This window comes from Dama dama, chromosome 7 (genome assembly GCF_033118175.1).
Source record: "Dama dama isolate Ldn47 chromosome 7, ASM3311817v1, whole genome shotgun sequence".
In the NCBI taxonomy this organism is placed as follows: domain Eukaryota; kingdom Metazoa; phylum Chordata; class Mammalia; order Artiodactyla; family Cervidae; genus Dama; species Dama dama.
The window spans coordinates 14,039,174-14,060,712 of record NC_083687.1 but is presented as its reverse complement, the minus strand read 5'-3'; the positions used below and the strand labels follow the sequence as shown (position 1 = coordinate 14,060,712).

Here is a 21,539-nt window from a genome sequence, read left to right as displayed (position 1 = left end):
AAAAAATAAATAAAATTTAGGGTGGAGAGGAAAGCTGAAGGAAAGCAATGGATGGGGCTTTTAATCAAGGGGTTTCATTCCCACTGCTGTCTGTCAGCCTTGTTTGGCCCCCCATCCTACTGTTGACTCCTCCTGCACTTGGCCAGCATCCGCCTGCCCCCCACCCCCCCAATCCTCTTGGCTAACATCCGGGGAGAAAATTCTCCCATGGGGGATGGGGATCTTGGATGAAATTCCCCTTCCAGGTTGCAGTGAGAATTCTCTTCAGGAGCCCAGGGGGCAGTTGGAATTTGCCTTAAAATGACTCCTTGAGAACTGGCGGCTTCCTCACTGGGCCTCCTGGTGCTGGCGGTCCCTACCTGCACCTGTGACGTGGGGTGTATACTTTCGGAGGAAGGAAGGACTGAGCTGGAAGCACCTGCCAGTGACTTAGCATTTCTGCTCAGCGGTCCTCCTTACCACGCTGCCCCATGGGCGACAGCCCTCATGCTTCTTGGCTCTTCTCAGCCAAGGGCCTGGGGAGGGGCATGTTCCTTGACTCCACAGCCATTATACTCTGTGAAGAAAGGGCTTTATGGTCAAATGGAAAGCACTGGCATAAACCAAGTTATGAGGATGCGTTCGTGTGCCTGCCTGCGTGCTCAGCCACTTCAGTCGTGTTCAATCCAGCAATCCTGTGGACTGTAGCCTGCCAGCCTCCTCTGTCCATGGGATTCTCCAGGCAAGAATACTGGAGTGGGTTGTCATGCCCTCCTCTGGGGGATCTTCCCGACCCAGGAATCGAACCCACGCCTCCTGCAGCTCCTGCATTGCAGGCAGGTTCTTTACCGCTGAGCCACTGTGTTTACTGCAGGTCTTTTCAGAGCCTTTAAGAGTCTGCTCTTTTGTGCTGAGACTCTGAGAGGGAAAGAGAAGGTACAGCATACTTACCTGGCAATGGGCTCTGTGAGCCCTGTGTGGTACCCAGGTTAGCAGACACTGTTTTTTCTTTTCCTGGGGGGATTTGTTGATAAAGCTTGGAAGAGTGAAATATTGTAGCGAAAGTCTCCTAGACCAGAAGCAGGGAAATGGTTCTAAAATCCTGTCCTAGTTTCTATCCACCAACCCATGGCTTCAAGCAGAGATAAACAAATCCAGCAGTACCTCTGAAATTCCCAGGGAGTTTGTTACAAATATGGACTCTGAAGAGTCGAGCTGGTGGTTCTGCCCGGGGCCTGGGAATCTGCATTGCAAAGGGCTCCCCTCCAGTCTCCCGTAGGGTGATACAAGGGAGGGCCAGGGGAGTCCATGGAGGGCAGTGAGCTGAGCTCCAGGCCAGCAGGCAGAAAGCTGGGGTTCGAGCCCCAGCTCTGCTAGTGCCTCGTGTCCACGAGTGGAAAGGGCACCCCCCTTCTCCAGGCCTCAGTCTCCTTTTCTACCAAAGGAGGCTAAATAGAACTTTAGAAATAATGCCCTTTCTGGCTCTTGGAAATAAGGCCAGGAGCCTGCAAATATACAGTGGACCCCAGGAATGTATCAGGCCACACCATCTGTGGTAGATAAGGCAGTGTCCATTCATGCAAAGCCCTTGCAGGCCCTGGGGAGATGGCATTTTGAGAGGAGTGCAGATCACATACACAATAATAACGCCGGCTGGTGTGCTTGGGGGCTGACTGTGAACCAGACAGTTTTAAACACTTCACCTGAGTTTACTTACCTATTCCTTTCCACAACAACCCCGTTTTACAAATGAGAAAACTAAGGCTTGGATAACTTGCTGAAAGTCTTAACTTTCTGAACATTGAGTGTGTAAACGGGCTCCATCCCTCCCCTCTGGTTTTCTGACCCCTCTAAAGTCCTTCACAACCCTCAGCGTGAATTTTGAACAAATTCATGAAACATCCCTAATGGTTTAGCGTCTGCTTCGAGTTCCTCCACCCCTGGGATATAGTGTGGGCCACAGAGGGTGGTCTCCTGTCCCCATCTCTTGGTCCTGTTGAATCATCTCAAGAGCTGTCACTTCTTGACAGAACATATACTGTTTAGGATTTCCCTGGTGGTCCAGTGGCTAAGACTCTGCACTCCCAGGCAGGGGCCCAGGTTTGATCGCTGGTCAGGGCACTAGAAGCCACATGCCGCCACCAAGAGTTCACATGCTCTAACTAAAACTCCCGGATGCCACAGCAAGGATGGAAGATCCTGAGTGCCGCAACTAAGACCAGTCGCACTCGGGAAAAGGAAACAATGTACTCTTTGGCCAGGTATTTTACATGTATTGTGTTCAACCCTCACACCAGCCCTGGGAGAAGGCATTATTGTTCCCATCTCTTGCTCCTGAGACTGAGCTTCAGAGAGGTGAAGTAACTTGCCCAGTGTCACCCAGCTAGAGGGTAGCAGAGCCAGAAATGAGCCCCAGATTGTCTGCTCTTTCCATGTCTCTCCAGCAGATCCCTCCTCCGCCCAGTTTCTTCTGTCATGGCCCCCCTGCTTCAGGGTCGTCCTAGCAATAACCACACTCTGAAACCATCCTGTTCATTTCTGTTTCCTTCTTTGCCATCCATCTCCCCAGGAGTGCTCTTTAAGAGCTGGGCCTTGTTTGCTTTTCATGACAGTCTCTTGAGCATCCAGCGCAGCGGCTGGCTGGAAGCATTTGTCGTTCGATAGACTGAATGAAGGGATTATGTCATGGTGCCTCTTGACTCAGGCCCTGGCCTGGTTGCCTTTGGAATGAGAAGATGCTGTTTGCTGGCAGTGCCTTCCTGGGGTGTGTGGAGCGAGAGTCTGAGACTCAGTGGGACACAACCCATTTTTGGGGGGACTGTAACTTGGTGGGATCTCTGTTGGTTTAGGGTCAAAAACATAGTTCTAGCCATTCTGGGGGTAAGCAGAGTCAGGGAGGCTGACTCATGTTAATGAAACAGTGGGGGTGATGGGCAGATTGGAATGCCTAGGCCAAGGGGGCCTATGTGTGTGTGCGTGTGCTAAGTCGCTTCAGCCATGTCCTATGCTTTGCGATCCCATGGACTGTAGCCCACCATGTTCCTCTGCCCATGGGATTCTCCAGGCAAGAATACTGGAGTGGGTTGTCATTTCCTCTCCAGGGGATCTTCCCGACCCAGGGATGGAACCCGTGTCTCTGATGTCTCCTGCATTGGCACTTGGGTTCTTTACCACTAGCACCACCTGGGAAGCCCAAGGGGTCCTGGGTGCCTTGCGACTAGCCAGCACTTGCTCCAGAAGGAACATCTATACTGGGAAGAAGTCAGTCATGGGAAGCAGCTCATCAAGAAGGACTTGGAATAAAGGGAGAGGGTGATTGAGGAAACTGGATAACCTCAGTGGACAATGTCATCAAAGGGAGGTGGATGGATGCTCTTTCTTTATCTAATAAAAGTGATACAGTAAAATCTTAAGCAAATACCTTGGTGCCTTTTTACATGTGCATCCACCCTTATAACAACCACTCAGATTAGGGCTATGGATATTTCCTTCTCATTAGATGAGATCCCATCTCCTCCCCAGAAGCTTCTCCTTGTGCCTTCTCAGTAAATAATCCCTTACCTCCACCCAAGGGCAACCACGGCTTAGACCTCTGTTACCATAAGATTGGTTTTTTCAGCTCTGAACTTCAAATATATGAAACCATACACTGGATTCTCTTTTATGTCTTGAATTCTTTCACTCAGATTGTGCTGTGAAATTCAACAGTGTTGTTGTGTTGTTTCTACCCATAGTTCTTTTTTCACTTCTGTGTAATATTCCATTGTGTTTCATTCGTATTCCATATGAGAATTAATTCACCCTTGTTGCTCTTGATGGACATGGGAGTTGCCTCTTGTTTTTAGTTGTAATGAATAAAGCTATTGTGAATATTCTCGGACCTATTGTTTGGTTGCCAGGCACTATTTTCCATTGTGTACATACCGAGAAATGGAATTCCTGTGTCATGGAGTATTTGCTTGTTTAACCTGAGTTTTGTTTGTTCCGTTACTCAGTTGTATCATTGCCACACCATGAATGGCAGCACACCAGGCTTCCCTGTCCTTCGCTATCTCCCAGAGTTTGTTCAAACTCATGTCCACTGAGTTGGTGATGCCATCCAACCATCTCATCCTCTGTCACCCCCTTCTCCTCTTACCCTCAGTCTTTCCCAGCATCAGGGTCTTTTCCGATGAGTTGGCTCTTTGTATCAGGTGGCCAAATTATTTGAGCTTCAGCTTCCGCAGCAGTCTTTGGCCTGTGTTGGTGCTGCCAAAATCTCTTCCAAAGAGGTTCTACCATTTTAGAGTTGGATAGTCTTAGTGGTTAATGTCATTAAAAGCTGGATAATCTTAATGATGTCATCATCCATGATGCCAACTCCTAGCTCCATGGCCAATGAGGAAGCAAACCTGTCAGGTAGTCAGAAGCCTTGTGTCTGCGGGTCAGGCCCCATCTTTTCTGGCTTGTGCTGTCCAGGCCCTGAGAAAGTTCAGCTCTCTAACTCCCTTTCAGAATTCCTTATCAGTCACCAAAGCATCTGTCATTACAACACTGCCTGGCTCTGGGCAAGCCGTGTTGTCCAAGATTACAGCTTATCTTCCACTGGAGCCTGTTAAGTCGATGTCTTCCTTGTTGAGAGGCACCCCAGGCCTCTTGCAGACATCCAGGCAGCCTCTGGTCTTACCACCAACTGGCACACACATCATACATTAGTGGGTTGTTTCCTGATGAGATTTCCCGAGGACCTTGGCCACAGATGGCTCTCTCTTCCAATGTGTTTCCATTTCAGGGGGTGACAGTTTTAGACTTCTTCCCCAGATTCCAGGGTGCACCTCACACAGGGACTACATGCTATTGATAAAATTGATAAAAAGTATGAATTGAAAAAAGATGTCAGAAATTATCTAGTACACACACCTCCTACCGCGGGGGACACTGAGGTCCTTGAGGTCTGACTTGCCTCAGGTCACACAGCTTGTCCCCTGACCACTAGCCTAGGTTCATTCCTCCAGGGCAGCCAGACTGGACACTCAGACTCCGGGGTGGCGGCAGCTGCCACTGTTTGCAGAACCTGCTGCTGTTTGCAGAGACTCTCGTGGTTAAACCCAACCTACGTCACTCCAGTGGTTGCTCCCCGCCCCCCGCCCCCACCCTCCGCAAGCTTCTTGACCTGTGGCCGGGCTCTGTGGACCTATCTCTGTCATTAGTTCATGACTGTCCTGTCAGTGTTGGTTGGAGAGACTCTGTAAATGAAGGTACTACTTGTGACAACAGTAAGAACACATCAGAGTTCTACTAAGCACTTCTCATTTATCCTGTGTTATCATCACTCCTGGGGGCTCCCCAGGAGTGATGGTAAAGAACCTGCCTGCCAGTGCAGTAGATGTAAGAGATGCAAATTCGATCCCTCGGTCAGGAAGATCCCCTGGAGGAGGGCATGGCAACCCACTCCATTATTCTTGCTTGGTGAATCCCATGGGCAGAGGAGCCTAGCTGTAGTCCATGGGGTTGCAAAGAGTTGGACACTGGGCATGCTAAAGTGAGGCAACTTAGCATGCACGTATCATCACTTCTGCCCTGTGAGTTGTCAGGGTTGGTAGCATTCTCTCATCTTAGAGATAAGAAAATGAAGGTCCAGAGATCACTAGTGTTTTACCCTGGGTAATATGGAATATTAGACTGCCCTGTCAACCTGCAGCAAGACCCCCTATTCCTTGAAGACTGGTTCAAAAGCTACCTCTTCCACAGAGCCTTCTGTGATTCTTCCTCCCGCAATGATGTCTTTCTCCCCTGACCTCCTAAGGCTTTCTTTACCTCTTTTACAATGCTTAGCACCTTCATCATCAAATATTCCTATACATTCATTCATTCAGTGTTCACTGAGTACCTGCTGTATTCAAGGCTGGGGGTACCAATGTAAGCTCATGGTTGGGTAGGCAGAAAGATGAGAATCCTGAGTTTGATAGTCACTCAGATTGATGCTTTGTTGTTGTGCTGGAAAAGTGATGAATGCAGAAGCAGGAAGGATGTAGGTCAATCATGGAATGCTTCCTGGAGGACGTTACACATTGTATGGACAGGTTTTATCTCCCTGCGCCTCTTTAGGGCAAGGACTCAAGTTTTCACCCTATTGTGTCCCTCGTACTCTGAATTAGCTCTCCTACCTCCACCTCGTCCACCCTCATCTGTGAGCAGACATCTTTGAACTTGAAGTCTTGCCCTCTTTCCCAGAGCCCAAGTACTGGTGGGCTGGGGGCTGGTTTGGTTTCAGGATAGTGGGGTTAAGACACCAAAGGAGGGCTGTGAACTTCTCCAGTTCCATCATTTTCCCTTTGGTCCCCCAGCCCTGGCCAGACCCCAGCCCCCAGGCGCTGTGAGAGGGTCAAGGAGGACATGTAATCTTAGGAGAACTTCCAGGTCCCCCGGTGAAGACTTCTGTCCCTTGGAGAGGAGGCTGGCATAGGTTCCGCGAGCAATGAGGGAACGGTAACAGGCCTCTGGGTGAGGGGAGTGATGTGCCCTCAGTCTGTGGGGCTGGGGGATCTCTTGGTCAGGTTCACTAAAAGTTGAGCCTGGAGTGGTTGGTGGGAGTGAGTTCAGGCAAGTGATTTGCTGAGAAAGTGCTCCCAGGACAAGCTGAAAGGGGAGGAGGGAAACAGCTGGGTGGCAATGGGGTTTAGTTGACTTAGCCTCAGCCAGTTCCCAGGGGTGGGGACAGAAGGGCTCTGGAGTGTGAATGGAACCACAGTCACCCCACTTGAGGCAAGACGGCTGGGCCTTTGCATCATGTCCATCAGTCACTGGTGTGTGTATGTGTGGGGGGTGTTGGGCAAGGGGTGACCTCCTAGGCATGTTTGGTCCAGGCATTGCTCACTGTCTGAAGGTAATTCCTTGGGGCAGGTGAGCTCTGTGTGCCTCGCAGCTGACTCCGAAGCTGGGAATGGAGGCACCTGCCAGATGTGGACAGCAGCCTCCATGACTGGGGTCTAAGACATGATGCTCATTGAGTGGTAACCAATTTGCACAGATTACCAAGCCTCCTCACAATCCTTGGCTCGTTGAAAAGCACCTCTCTCTCTCTTTAAAATATTTTTATTTTTTTTATTTGGCTGCGCCGGGTCTTAGTTGCAGCACATGGGGTCTTCCATCTTCGTTGCAGCACGTGGACTCTTAGTTGTGGCATGGGGGATCTAGTTCCCTGACCAGGGATCAAACCCCAGTCCCCTGCATTGGGAGCGTGGAGTCTTACCCACTGGACCACCAGGGAAGCACCAAGGGGCACAGATCTCTTGCAAGAGCAGAGGGATGGGGAGGAATTGCCTGTTTCCTAAGTCCTTGACCCTTCTGGTTCTGGCCTAAGGGCCCCAGGAGGAGCTCAGTGGGATGAAGCCTCTGAGGTATATGCTGGGGAGTTCTGGGTGACACACTCAGGAGGGAGCCTTAGACCACCTCTGGCCTCCAAGCCTCAGACCTCCTCTGCCCTCTGAGCCTCCTGTCTAAACCTCTCCATCTCCCGCCAGCTCCAGCCCAGGCTCAGATCGTGCACGCGGGCCAGGCATGTGTGGTGAAAGAGGACAACATCAGTGAGCGCGTCTACACCATCCGGGAGGGGGACACCCTGGTGCTGCAGTGCCTCGTCACTGGGCACCCTCGGCCCCAGGTAAGCCCCCGCCCTGGCTTGTGGGTGTCCCCCTGCCCTCACCTCGTCTCTCCCCACCCCACTCCAGGATCAGAAGAGGCAGTGGGGCCTGAGGCTGGAGGCAGATGGTAGCAGATCAGCAGGACAGGAGCCTGGGGCTGGGGAAATGGCTGGAAAATAGACTCTGTGGGGAAGGGCTAGACTGTGGGCTTATTCACCTGGAAACACTGAGAGCTGATGCCAGTTGTTCCATTCCACTCCATTCCCGGTACCTGCTGAGCAAACGCGCCTGCTGGTAAACCTTCAGCCACTGTGTGAAGGCAGACCGTGTGCCGAGCACTGTGCTAGATACTTTCTCCAGTGTTTCCTCCTTGAAGTCCCACAGCCAGGCTGTGAGGAAGGCATTAGGGCCTCCATTTTAAGCTGAGGAAACTGAGGATCAGAGAGGTTAGGTAAACTCCCAGGGTCACCCAGCACTTGTGAGGGCCGAAGCAGAATTTGAATGCAGAACCAGCGTTCTCTATGGCTTAGCACACTTCCTCTTTCGGTTGGGGGACCCAGGAGTTACCAACAACATATAACACAATTGCAAACAAGCAACAACAACAAGCAAACAAAAAACACGTAATATAATCACTGCTTCAGGAGGTTTCCAGTATGCAAACCCCACAGAAGATGGGTATCTGGAAAAGCCAGGTGTGAATTTTGTCCCAGACCAACTGTATGTTTCAGGCAGGAAGTGTTGGCTGGTTATCATTGAGAGCTGACAGGAAGAGGTAGGAGGATGGGCTGAAGGGACAGGTGGAATTTGCTGGTGAGCTGCGGTGACCTTTAAAAGCAGCAGAAAAGGTTTTGGTTGGCTCCTAGGAAGCACAGTGATTGCAAAGTTCTTTTTTGGGGGGGATAATATTGGGAACAGGGGCAGCTTTAGTAGGTTTGACCTTAAGACAAGCAGAAGAAGAAACCCCCAAAGGTTTTAGTCTGAAACTATCATCACTGCTTGCTCCTTCTTAAGGATTTGTTTGGAAGTGAAAACAATGCCGCCAGTCTTTAGGATCTGCTTGTCTAGGTGTGACTTTAGGGATGGTCCTCTCTGAAGCCTAACCCTAAGCTCTCCCTAAGGCTGCACTGACCACCTGTGGGTGTCCCCCTTGTGCATCGCATGTAAGAGTCATTCATGGTGTGACTGTGTGTCCATGCACCCGTTTTCTATTCCCATTTATAGTTTCATTGTTCTTCCTGCTACCTAGGTTCAATCCCTTGGGCTTATATTTGACTCAGCCCCATATCATTCTCCACCCGCAGCCAGGCTCTGAGGCCTATCTTTTTATGTCTCTTGCATGGATCTCCTTCTATTCCTTGTTACCCCTTGAGATCAGACCTTCAGCCCTGTCCCTTGGACTATGGCAGTAGACTCTGACTGGCCTCCCGTTCTCCCATCCCCTCCCCCAATCCATTCCTGCACCCTGTTCCCAGAGTCACCACCCTCAGACCTGCTACATTGTATCACTCCCCTGCCCACATGGATCGCATTACCTAACAGACCCAGTTCAGGCTCCTAGGGGTGGAAAGGAAGACCTCCCACAATCCAGCCCCCACCTACCTGTCCTGCCTGATCTCCCACCGCCATCCTCCTCACACCCTGTCTTCAGTGAACCTGTCTAGAAACACCCTGTTCATTCTTGCTGTAGCCACTGCTCACCTTCTCTCTCTCTTTTTTTTTTGACTTCACTGTGTGGCATGTGGGATCTTCATTCCCTGACCAGAGATCCAACCTGTGCCCCTGTATTGGAAGCATGGAGTCTTAACCACTAGGCTGCCAGGGAAGTCCTTAGCCACTGGTCTTTACCTCTTCTGAAATGCCTTCCAGTGCCTTTTTTGCTATTCCCTTGCAATAAATATTGAGCACCTGCTATGTGCTAAGTACTATGATGGGTCCTGAGGATACAGCTGCAGTTCCCATTGCCATGGAGCATCCACAGTCTAGGGGTGGAGCAAGTACCATCTCATGACCCACTTTGTCATCACATGGGGGAATGAGTGCGCCTGGAATTCCCTACTCCCAACTAACAGCAAGAGAGAGGGAATGTCTATGGCTAAAAGGGAGAAGAACTCTACAGCAGAGGCAGTGGGCAAAAGCTGAAGAACCTGGTCCTTGGAGAGACTTAACCACATACTCACTTCAGAGACAGTAGTATTAATATACATGTGGGTGGTATGAGGTGAGGCCACAGGCTCGTCTGTGACTGGAGCTGGAGCTGGACCCTCTACCTAAAACTGGAAGCTTAATACCAGTGATACCACCTATGAATGGGCACCAGATCTCTGCCCCACAGCCCAGAGTCACAGCAGGGAGCAGACTTTTGCTTCACGGTGTGGGTGCAAACAGTTACCTTTGAGGAAATAACCCTAATCCAGTCTGTATCTTGCACTATCCAAGTGGTAAGGAAATCTTAAGCTGTGAAACTAATATAAAAACTGGTTTGAACCTGTGAATCCATATATCTTGGGTGTAGGCAGCCATATAGTTACACCCCAGACAGGCCTGTCAGGGCCCAAGTGGGACTTTTGAGGTAATTCCTACTGAATACAAGCCCACAGAATGAAAATTTAAAACATCTTAAAATGCAGTGCTGGGAGAGCCAGTCCATAGACCCCAAATAATTGAACAACTTACATCTGAGAAATCAAGAGATCATAGAGCAATCTGGAGGGAATCCTTAAAATAAATATGTTTAAAATGTTTAAAGAGATAATGGAAGGAATAGAATCCACAAGACAGGAGATTATAAAATCTGATCAGTTAAGGATATGGACAAAAGCAAATAGAACCCCTAGAAGTAAAAAATGATACAGTCTTTAGAAAAATTTGGCCTCAAAGCCATAGACGTAGCTAAAGAAGAAACTGGTGAATTGGACGATAGATCCAAATCAGCTACAGTGCAGTCTGGAGAAGACAGAGAGATGCAAAGTGTGAAAAGGAAGTTGGGAGAATGAGAAGCTATAACATAAATCAAGGCATTCTAGAAGGACTAGAGAAAACTTAAGAGGAGGCAATCTTTAAAGAGATATAAAGGCTGAGAATTTTGTAGAACTGAAGAATGCAATAAATTCTTTGATGGATAAACCAGCCCCTAAGCAGTTTGTAAACAAACCCCATCTAGATAAATCATGGTAAAACTGCAAAATGTCAAGTACAAAAAGAAAAAAATATTTTTCATGGTTTTGTTCTTTCTCCAAACACCCTCTGATCAACATCTGAGTGGCCTGAAGCTGCTGTAGTCTTCCCCAAGTTTTGTAACCCCTGGGTCTTGCAGGGTAGAGTGAGGGTGGTGAGATGGGAGTAGCAGGGACACACCATCACTCCTGCCAAATTCTGTTGGTCACACGGACCATTCCTGGTACAAAATGGGAGGGAACTACAGAAAGGTGTGAACATGACGAGGTGGAGACCACTGGGGGCCATGGTAGAGGCTGGCTACCACATAGACCTCTTTCATACATGAGAAATCTGAAACTAGGAGATGAATAAACTATCCATGCCACTAAGCTAAAAAGTGGGATAACAAAAGTTTAATCAAAGTCTTACTCTTCCAGGCACTAACTATATACTCGTTTAGTTTTCCCAGTAAGTCCAGGAAGGGAGTAATATTTCCATTTTAGAGACGCAGAAAGGAAAGCAGGAGGGGTTGGGTAACTTGCCCCCAAATCGATTCTCTTAACAACTGCACATACTGCCTTTTTAAAAAGCTCTTCCATCTGCCCCTAGATTGCCCAGGCTCTTCACTGAGAGGTCCCACCTCCAGGGTGCATTTCTTCGAGGCTGTTTAGGTTAGCTTCCCAGGCCTGCACATAGCCTGCCGTGCACTTGCGGAAAAGTATGGGGGTGGGCCGGAAGCCCCCGCGCTGGTCTGATTGTGCCCTGCCTGGCTGGCCCAGGTGCGTTGGACTAAGACAGCTGGGAGCGCTTCGGACAAGTTCCAGGAGACGTCGGTGTTCAATGAGACGCTTCGCATCGAGCGCATTGCACGCACGCAGGGTGGCCGCTACTACTGCAAGGCTGAGAACGGCGTGGGCGTACCCGCCATCAAGTCCATCCGGGTGGACGTGCAGTGTGAGTTGGAACCCCTCTCAGTTCCCAGGGCCAGGGGCCTGCCCCTGGGGGCTCAGGCTGGGAAGGAGGAGTGGGGATAAGGGTGGAAACATGGCACCTCCATGGAAAACAATGGTAGAGACTCTCTCCTCTAGGTTAGAGAAGGGCACCTTTGATGTTCCTTCGATTTGCACTACCCTGACCCATTTCCATCATAATCAAATATGAACCTTGGAACATCCCTGTAAAATGGTCAGGGAGGCCAGAACAGGTTGGATTATACCCATTCCACAGATGAAGAAACTGAGACCAAAGGCTTGTGACTTGCTCACTGCCTAGGTCTCTTGACTGTGGTCCATTGCCCTTCCCACCACACCTCATATCTCTGCTTTTGTCCCAGGGCAGCTCTGAAACTTCCCTACCCCAACACTTGCAGGACAAGGCACCCCTCAGTCCTTGCTGCTGGCTGAATGAGAAGCCCCCAATCCCTGCCTGCCCTCCATGGATTACCCTTGACCCCAGGAGGCTATCTGCCTGCTTACTACCCACCTCTGTGTCCGTTCAGGCTGACCTAGGTACCCAGAAGCTGTGGGGCCAGGCCCAAGGGTCTGTCTGCCACCATCTTAGTACCTACAATGAACCTACCTATTAAATACACCCCCTGCCCCCCAGGTGGGACCTGATAGAGTGGTGAGCAATGGAACCCCAGGCCCTCTCTTTTATCCCCCATCAGCCACCCAGGAGTCTGCCAAGCTTTGGGGCCAAGGGTCATTTCTCAAGTTATTGCAGCGGGAAGGAGCTGGCAGGCGTGGCCTGATTTCCAGTCTCAGCTGATCCCTCCATCCCGTGATAGGAGGGTGAAGACAGACAGCCCCCCAGTGCAGGTCCCTGGGGAGGGATAGCTGAGACGCCCACAAGTCCAGTCCCCTGTCTCTGACAGGTTGGTCAGACTTGCAGGGTTGGCAGAACATGTGGTTCTCTGGAAGCATCCCATGAGGGTGGCTTAACTTTGCCTGAGGGCTGCCAGGGGCTCAAGGCCCCCCCACCAACCTAGGGGTCACGCAGCTCTGACTCCACCGGGACTGTGCCCTTGCAGACCTGGACGAGCCAGTATTGACGGTGCACCAGACGGTGAGCGACGTCCGAGGCAACTTCTACCAGGAGAAGACGGTGTTCCTGCGCTGTACGGTCAACTCCAACCCTCCTGCCCGCTTCATCTGGAAGCGGGGCTCCGACACCTTGTCTCACAGCCAGGACAATGGGGTTGACATCTATGAGCCCCTCTACACCCAGGTCAGGATGGGCAGCAGCTGGTTTGGCCTCCTCATGGCTTACCCCACACTCTTCCTTCTGTACCCCACAAAGAGGGGGTGCAGGGGGGCTGAGGCCTCACCACCTGGAGTTCCAGGGACTGCCCTGACTCCAACAATTTTCTTCTGACATCAGCAGCAAGCATTCTGGTTGGGCTTCAGACAGCCTGGGGTAGGCAGAACCAAGACTGAAAGGTCAGGGAGTGTGATGACAGGAGAGCCCTTTAAGAACATCGCCAATTAGGAAAGCATCCCCGGGAGGCAGACAAGTCATCCCCGCCTGTCGCTGGCTGGCAGGGTCTTGGGAACCCATGGCAGGAAGAGGAGGGGTTGGGATAAAGATTACTCACTCCCCAAGGGTCTCCTGCCATCCCAGGAGATGGTGATGAAGCCATCCTTCAGGGGAGAGCTTTCAGAGGCAGCTTTCCTAGCTGTCAAGACTCCACATGTGGCCATGGCCTGCAGGGCCAGCCCTGTATTTGTATGGATTGTGAGACAGGGCGGGATTCCCTCCTTACCCTTCCATTTCCTCGAATGGGGAAACTGAGGCCTGGCCATTGTGTACCAGGACACCCTCAGACCCATGCAAGCCCAGGGGATGGGGAGTGTGGCATCCACTCCAGGCTCAGTCCTGAATAGGAATTTGCTTCAGCCTCTGGTGCTTGGTGAATGTGTGTGAGACCCCTGGAGACCCAAGCAGGCCCCTCACCCTAGTGGTCGCTGCCCAGGGGGAGACCAAGGTCCTGAAGCTGAAGAATCTGCGGCCCCAGGACTATGCCAGCTACACCTGCCAGGTGTCTGTACGAAACGTGTGCGGCATCCCGGACAAGGCTGTCACCTTCCAGCTCACCAACACCACGGGTACAGACACCTCCCTGCCCATCCCCCGGCCCACCTGTGCTGAATCCTCAACCAGGAGATGGTGCCCACCCTACGCAGGACTCCAGGCACATCACCACGAGTCTGTGCCCTCCTCCCTCCTGCCTGCTCCCTCCCCCCCCCCCCACAACATCCCTCCCCCAGAGGCTTTCCCTCCTTGCCTCTCCTCCCCCACATCTGGCTCTGCCTCTGTTCCCTGAGACCCCATTCTTGTCCTCCCAGCACCTCCAGCCCTGAAGCTGTCTGTGAATGAAACTCTGGTGGTGAACCCTGGGGAGAATGTGACGGTCCAGTGTCTGCTGACCGGTGGTGATCCCCTCCCCCAACTGCAGTGGTCCCATGGGCCAGGCCCGCTGCCCCTGGGTGCCCTGGCCCAGGGTGGCACCCTCAGCATCCCTTCAGTGCAGGCCCGAGACTCTGGCTACTACAACTGCACAGCTACCAACAATGTGGGCAACCCTGCCAAGAAGACTGTCAACCTCCTGGTGCGATGTACGTGGCTTTGAGGGAGAGGTGGTGGGGGGATCGTGGGAAGCAGACTGGATTCCTGTTGCTCAGGAACTGGAAGGGGAAAGGGGCCTGTCTTCTTTTCCTTGGTAGGAGAGAGAGGCTGAGGAAGAAGGTTCCAGGCACTTTAGTTCCCCTGCAATTCAGGTGTCTGCCAGCAGATGGCAGGATTAAAATTTGTATAAAGTTTTTTTTTTTTAACGTTTTATTTTGTAATTGGGGTATAGCCAATTAACACTATGATGTATAGAGTTTTATTTACAGCTTACAATCTACATTTTCAAATATAACCTCAGCAAGCCCAGATGTGGGAAGGGCTGGTGTTGATCACTTTGAATTTTTTTAGATTGGGAAACTGAGGCTGCTTGAGGCTAAATTTGGACATTCTAGTCTCTAACAGAAATTTCCTGACTTCCTCCCTACAAGTTTCTATAAGATTAGTAGAATCAAAGTGAAAATAAAACACATTTGCACATGCTTCCTATGTAAATCTTTATTAGCAAAGCATTTCAGTGAGTATGAAGATAATTACTAAATGTAAAAATGATTAAAACTTGGAGCACAATCTAAAGAAGTACAGATACTTTCCTAACTAGATTTCAGCCTCAGTAATGATCATTAGCTGCTTGATAAGATCTTGATTTTACTGCTTTGCTATAAGGAGAAACCTTTAAATTCTTCTGCTTGTACAGCTTTAGGTTACTGTTTTAAAATTTATTTTTAAAGATTTTTTTTTTAAGAGCCAGGCTTGTGTCCAGCTTTTTAGCATTTGAAAGTAAAATACAGCTTTTGTCAAATTCAATGGAGAATCTTCTGATGAAATGAACACTCTTCTTTGTTCATCTCTCCCTGACTCTCCTCACAATAAAGAAGCTGGCGCTCTATGACTTTTTACTTAATTCTGATTAAGTAGTGAGAAAGATAACAGTCAAACTGTGGTTATCTAATGACTATTTTTCCCTTTGATGGTACTTTTCCCATCAGAAGATTGTTTTTCTCCACCTGATTCCATTTGACCTTTAAAACCTGGCTTGATTAGATTGCTGTTTACATCAAATACTTGTGGTCACCTCGTGGGGTGACATACAGCCTGTTTTATTCAGCCCAGTCCTGATTTCTGGCTGTTGTATCAGAGTCCTTTCCAATGAGCACCTAATATTAAGCATTCTATCTCTTGGCATACATAAAACATAATCAGATTTCTAAAAGAGGCCAGACCATTTTCTTTCTAAACTCTGTATTTTTATTTAATTGCATGTAAGATGATTGTATTAGTCTTTTTTTTTTTTAATGACACAAACTTGCAAAGAACTAAACAGCATCAAAGGGTAAGTTAAAAGTCTCCCCTCAGTTTCCTTCAGTCCCACTCTCTACATATAACCAGTATTACATTCTAGTGCTTCCTTCCAAAATTTGAATTTTGTATATTCTGGGTTTAAAACAACAATAAATATAACGCAGCATAGTAGCTAAGAACATAGGCTCTGAGTGTGAATTCAAGGTTGGCTATTTACTTCTTTGAGCAAGTGGATTAAACTGTCTGAGCCTCAGTTCCCTCCTTTGTAAAACAGGGACAATAAAATTCCTCCCTCACAGATTGTGAGGTGGGCTAAATGAAGAAACACATTTTAGGTGCTTAGAACAGGGCCTCTCATAGTGTATGGTCAACCATGGCTGTATTGATTACTAAATTGACTTTTCTACAGCCAGCTTTTTTTGAACTTTTGGAAACACATCTGAGCAAGCAGAACAATTTCCACGCAGAAAACGTGATGGTTTCTCCTGAGAATGGGGTTGTAGACCCCGACCTCCAGGAAGGCCAGCTGGAGGCGAGAAGCCGCATCTGGATGGTGGTGGTGAGACAGGGAATCCTGGCTTTGGGCCAGCCCCAGCCACTCTTCCCTCCCCTTCCACCCACAGCCATGAAGAACGCCACATTCCAGATCACCCCAGATGTGATCAAAGAGAGTGAGAACATACAGCTGGGCCAGGATCTGAAGCTGTCATGCCACGTGGATGCCGTGCCCCAGGAGAAGGTGACCTACCAGTGGTTCAAGAACGGCAAGCCAGCACGCATGTCCAAGAGGCTGCTGGTGACTCGCAATGACCCCGAGTTGCCTGCCGTCACCAGCAGCCTAGAGCTCATTGACCTGCACTTCAGTGACTACGGAACCTACCTCTGCGTGGCTTCCTTCCCGGGGGCACCTGTGCCCGACCTGAGTGTCGAGGTCAACATCTCCTCTGAGACAGGTGGGCACCCGGAGCTGGGGGGCAACAGGGAGGATGGAAGGGGCTGGAGAGCCCCACAGAGGGGAGGCGGGCAGCAGCTTGAGTAAGGGAGGCCACAGTGAGGAGGATACCATTTGTTCATGCTGCATGCATTTGTTAAACACGTGTTATATGCCAGGCACTGTGCTAGGCACTGCAGTAAAGTGGTGGGCAGAACAGGTTCTGCCCTCACTGGACTTACTAGCAAATGTGTTTCAGGTCATCCCACAAATAAAGATATCACTGCAAACTGTGATGCGTGAGAGTCAGGGAAGAGTTTCCTAAGATAGCTTTGATCTAGATCTGAGGGAGGGGCAGGATTTTAGTAGGCACAAGAGAGCAAGAGAGGTGGAAGAGAAAGGCAGGCCAAGGAATCAGCATGTACAAAGGCACAGATGTAGGAAAGTCCATGAACCGTTTGGAGCCCAGCAAGAAGGAGAGTGTGGCTGGGAGAATGGAAGGAGAGGAGAGTGGAGAGGTTGGCAGGGGCCAGATTTTGCAGAGAATTTGGGTCTTTATACCAATAATAATAAAAAAATAATGATAATGAAATAATAGCCAACATTTAGTGAGTGTTCACTGTGTGTTCTGATGATTTTGTATTTATCTTATAAACGTTTACGATTTACTGGGTGGGGTAGATGTTTCATCTTCAGGTTTTAGAGATGAAGAAACTTGGGCTCAGAGAGGTTAACCCATCAACAGGTGGTGGAGCTGGGATTCAAACCCAGGCAGCCTGACTGCAGATCTTGCCTTCAGCCACCCCTGAAAGGTTTACACTTGGAAAAAGAGTTTGGAGGGAGTGACTCTGGACAACGTCTCTGGAATCTCATCTCCAGCCCCCACTACCTTGCATTGAGTTGCTGGCTGACTTTGGCTAAACCTCTTTGACTGTCTGGGCCTCAGTCTCTCCTCTATGAGACACTGGACCAGATGGCCTTGGAGGCCCTTCCCATCCTGATATCTGAACAGGGAGGAGCCAGGTGAAGCTGGAGGTGTCAGGAAAGGCTTCTAGAAGGAGACAGACCTGAGCTGGGCTTTGGGAGTGAACTAGGCCCCACAGATTCCACAAATCCATTTCTTAAATCCTGAGCCATGTCCTGGGTGAGGAGCTGGGGAACCCAGCTATGAACACTACAGCCCCATTCTCAGAGCTTACTGCCTAGCCAGGGAGATAGACCTGCTGTGGAGGTGTCAGGCAAGGTGCAGGAAAAGGAAGAACAAACCTTAGATAAGACTCAGGAGATAAACGTGGGGTCTGCAGAGCATCCTGAGGACAGGAGAGGAGGACCAGGCTGCCCGGGGTCATCAGGGGAGACTTCTTAGAGGAGCCAAGTTCCATGCGAGCATTTGCCAGCTATAGGGGACAAGCCCAGGAGAGGAGGGACAGGGAGCCCCCAAGATATATGAGACTTGCTGTATCCAGGAAGTATGTTCCTTACAAGTGGATCCCACAGCTGGGACTCAGGATGGGAAAGGGAAGATGAGGCTGAGGGTTGACAGAAGTAAGAGCATGAGGACCTTGTTTCAGAGTCAGGGAGTTTGAGTTTTAACCTGAGGGCAGGATGGCCTCAAAAAGGGGGGACAAGCCCTTTAGCTTGTGGGGCATAGTAGGGTTAGGAACTGGGATGTTTTAGAAACAGGAAAATCAATGAGGGTAGAGGGTCATTTCCTTCGCTTGGCTTATAAGCTTGATGCCTAGGGCATGGAAGCTTTTTAAGAACCTATGGAAATGGAGTAGAATTGGAAAAATAAATTAATTGGCTCCAAAATACAAAAAGAAAACTACTGAATTAAAGTCAATAAATGAATAAATGTTTACAGAGTACAAATTATGCCAACTAGATAACTGGACCTCAACTTGCCTTGTAGAGTTATTTACAATTTATATTTAATGTGGACATTTAAATTTGTTTGATGTGATATGAGATAGGACTCATGGAAGTCTTTTTTTTTTTTTAATTGGAGCATAACTGCTTTACAATGTTGTGTTAGTTTTTGCTGCATAGCAAAGTGAATCAGCTATGTGTATACAAATATCCTCTCTCTGGAAGTCTTTAAAAGACTCTTCATTTGGGCAAAGTGTTACGTTGGATTAGGTTTGGCTGTGAATGACAGAAAAACCCTAAATAATAGTGGCTTTAAATGAGCTATATGTGTATTTCTTCTTCTTGTAAAAGTGAGCAGTCCAGGCTGGCATAGTAGCTCTGCTCCATCAAGTCCTCAGAGCCCCAGGCTGCATCTCATGTTGCTATTCTGTTCTCCTTAGCATGTGCTGCCTCGTCCACAATGGCAGTGCCAGCTGCAGCCATTAGTCTGCATTCCAGCCTGCAGGAAGGAGGAAGAGAGGCACAGCCTCTCCCTTTAAAGACCCCACCCACTTGGCCAGAATTTAGTCACATGACCACAGCCAGCCATAAGGCAGTCTTCATTCTGGCTGTGTGCCCTGCAAAAGCCCAGATAGTCTATCACTTTGGAAGGAAGGGTGAGGATGCTGGGGAACCGACTACGAATCTGTGATAACACTCCAGAAAGAGAAGATGGAAGCTTTCACTAGAGCAGGGAGGGTGGGCTGGAGAGAGGGGATTAAGGAAGAAGCTATTCAACAGAACTATTTAAAAAGTGGAACCCCCCCCCCCCCACCCCCCGTCCCCCAAATAAATGAATAAAAGATGGAATCCCCCAAACTTAGTAATGTTGGGGTTAGGGGATAAAAGGAATCGGCCTGGACGACTTCAGTACTCTTTCTGAATTGGGAGACCTTGAGAGGTAGAAGCCCAGGAAGTGGAGAGGGTTTGGGGGAGAGGAGTTCTACTTTGGAGAAACTGCAGGATCTGTGGGCTCTCTGGGATGGGAAAGGGAGGTTCGAACGTGCGGGGAGGGAAGCGGACGCCCAGAGCAGCAGTCTGGGTTGGGGTGGGATTGGAGGAAGCTCTAACCTGGCTCCTACCTCTCCCCGCCCCGCAGTGCCACCCACCATCAGCGTGCCCAAGGGCAGGGCCGTGGTGACTGTGCGCGAGGGCTCACCAGCTGAGCTGCAGTGCGAAGTGCGAGGCAAGCCGCGGCCGCCTGTGCTGTGGTCCCGCGTGGACAAGGAGGCCGCGTTGCTGCCGTCGGGGCTGCCCCTGGAGGAGACCTCGGATGGGAAGCTGCGGCTGGAGCGCGTGAGCCGCGACATGAGTGGGACCTACCGCTGCCAGACCGCTCGCTATAATGGCTTCAACGTGCGCCCGCGCGAGGCCCAGGTGCAGCTGAACGTCCAGTGTGAGTCCCACCGCCCCACCCAGACTACCGTCCGAGCTGTCCCTCCGGGTCTCCAGGCAGGCCCGGCCCCTCTTCACCCCTTCACCCCCACCCTCCACGTCCGACCAAACCCCTCCGCCTACTGCTGGTACCCCAACCCCTGCTTGACCCCCGTGCTGTAGGATATGGAGGCCCATGACCCTTGTGGCATTTGCACCCCATCTTCATTCCCAGGAACACAGTGAGCAAAGAACTGATTTTGACCAGTGGAAATGAGAGTTTGAAGGAGGAAGGACCTTCAAGGGAACACACTGCCTCGGTGTGATGATGAGAGTTAACCTGTGCTGTGTGCTTAGTCGCTCAGTCGTGTCCGACTCTTTGCGACCCCATGGACCGTAGCCCGCCAGGCTCCTCTGCCCATAGGGATTCTCCAGGCAGGAATACTGGAGTGGGTTGCCACATCCTTCTCCCGGGGAGCTTCCCAACCCAGGGATCGAACCCAGGTCTCCTGTATTGCAGGCGGATTCTTTATTCTCCAAGCCACCAGGGAAGCCCGAGAGTTAACCTGCCATGTGTCAGGCACTGTTCTGAGTATTTTGATGAACTAACTCATCTAGTCCTTCACAGCTCTGTGTATAGATTCTATTATTCACCCATTTTTACAAATAGGGAAACTGGGTCACACAGACATTAAGAAACTTTCCTAAGATCTCACAGCTATTTAGAGGCCGAGCTGGGCTTTGAACCTAAGTCATCTTGCTCCAGGGACCATGCTCTAAACCCTGACGTTGTGTTGCTTTTCATCACACGGGGTGAGGGGACCATTTGAGGCACAAATAGAGGCCCCCTCTGGGAAGCTCGGCTGGAAGTTACGGCGGGGAGGAGTAGGCATCTGCAGGTCGGGAGGTGTGGCTGTTGGGTACTCTGTGTGTGTCCGCCCAGAGACCCTTCCAGGCTGGGGCGGGGGGGGGGGGGGGGGGGGGGGTGGCGCGGGCGTAGGGGCGAATGCGTCGCCTCCCCGTGGGGCAGCTCCTCAGACCCGACCGGGTGGGGAGAGGCCCCGCTGACCGCCGCCCCCGCCCCCAGTCCCGCCGGAGGTGGAGCCCGGCTCCCAGGACGTGCGCCAGGCGCTGGGCCGGCCGGTGCTCCTGCGCTGCTCGCTGCTTCGAGGCAGCCCCCAGCGCATCGCCTCGGCTGTGTGGCGCTTCAAGGGGCAGCTGCTGCCTCCGCCGCCTGCCGTCCCCGTCGCCGCCGAGGCCCCCGACCACTCCGAGCTACGCCTCGACGCCGTCACCCGCGAGAGCAGTGGCAGCTACGAGTGCAGCGTCTCCAACGACGTGGGCTCGGCCGCCTGCCTGTTCCAGGTCTCGGGTGAGCGTCCCGGCGGCCCCGCCCACCCGGGCCCAGCCCCCGCCCAATTACAGCCACCGCCCAACTACAGCCCCGCCCACTCCCGGCCTGGAACCCCTCCCCTTCCGCCCACGTGCTCCCGGTTTAGGTCCCTCCCTTGCCAGGACCCGCCCATGCCAGGTGTAGTCTCCGCGCAGGCCTCTCAGATCTACCCGGGACCTCCTCTCGCAGCCCTTCCCACTCCACATGTCCACTCTAGGTCTAGGCCTTCCCGTTTCACGCCCCATTC

At 50.9% G+C, this 21,539-nt stretch overlaps 1 protein-coding gene across 2 annotated transcripts in view; it reads left to right on the top strand.

The window, feature by feature from the left end:
- Positions 1 to 21,539, top strand: part of MDGA1 (MAM domain containing glycosylphosphatidylinositol anchor 1) — a 62,414-nt gene that overhangs the window by 25,447 nt on the left and 15,428 nt on the right. For both annotated transcript variants that reach the window (XM_061146611.1, XM_061146610.1), the window contains exons 2-9: positions 7,482 to 7,621; positions 11,540 to 11,714; positions 12,790 to 12,986; positions 13,732 to 13,864; positions 14,105 to 14,374; positions 16,310 to 16,639; positions 19,625 to 19,921; positions 20,987 to 21,271. In XM_061146611.1, the coding sequence (XP_061002594.1) occupies positions 7,482 to 7,621; positions 11,540 to 11,714; positions 12,790 to 12,986; positions 13,732 to 13,864; positions 14,105 to 14,374; positions 16,310 to 16,639; positions 19,625 to 19,921; positions 20,987 to 21,271 (1,827 nt within the window). The remainder of the gene's footprint in view (positions 1 to 7,481; positions 7,622 to 11,539; positions 11,715 to 12,789; positions 12,987 to 13,731; positions 13,865 to 14,104; positions 14,375 to 16,309; positions 16,640 to 19,624; positions 19,922 to 20,986; positions 21,272 to 21,539) is intronic.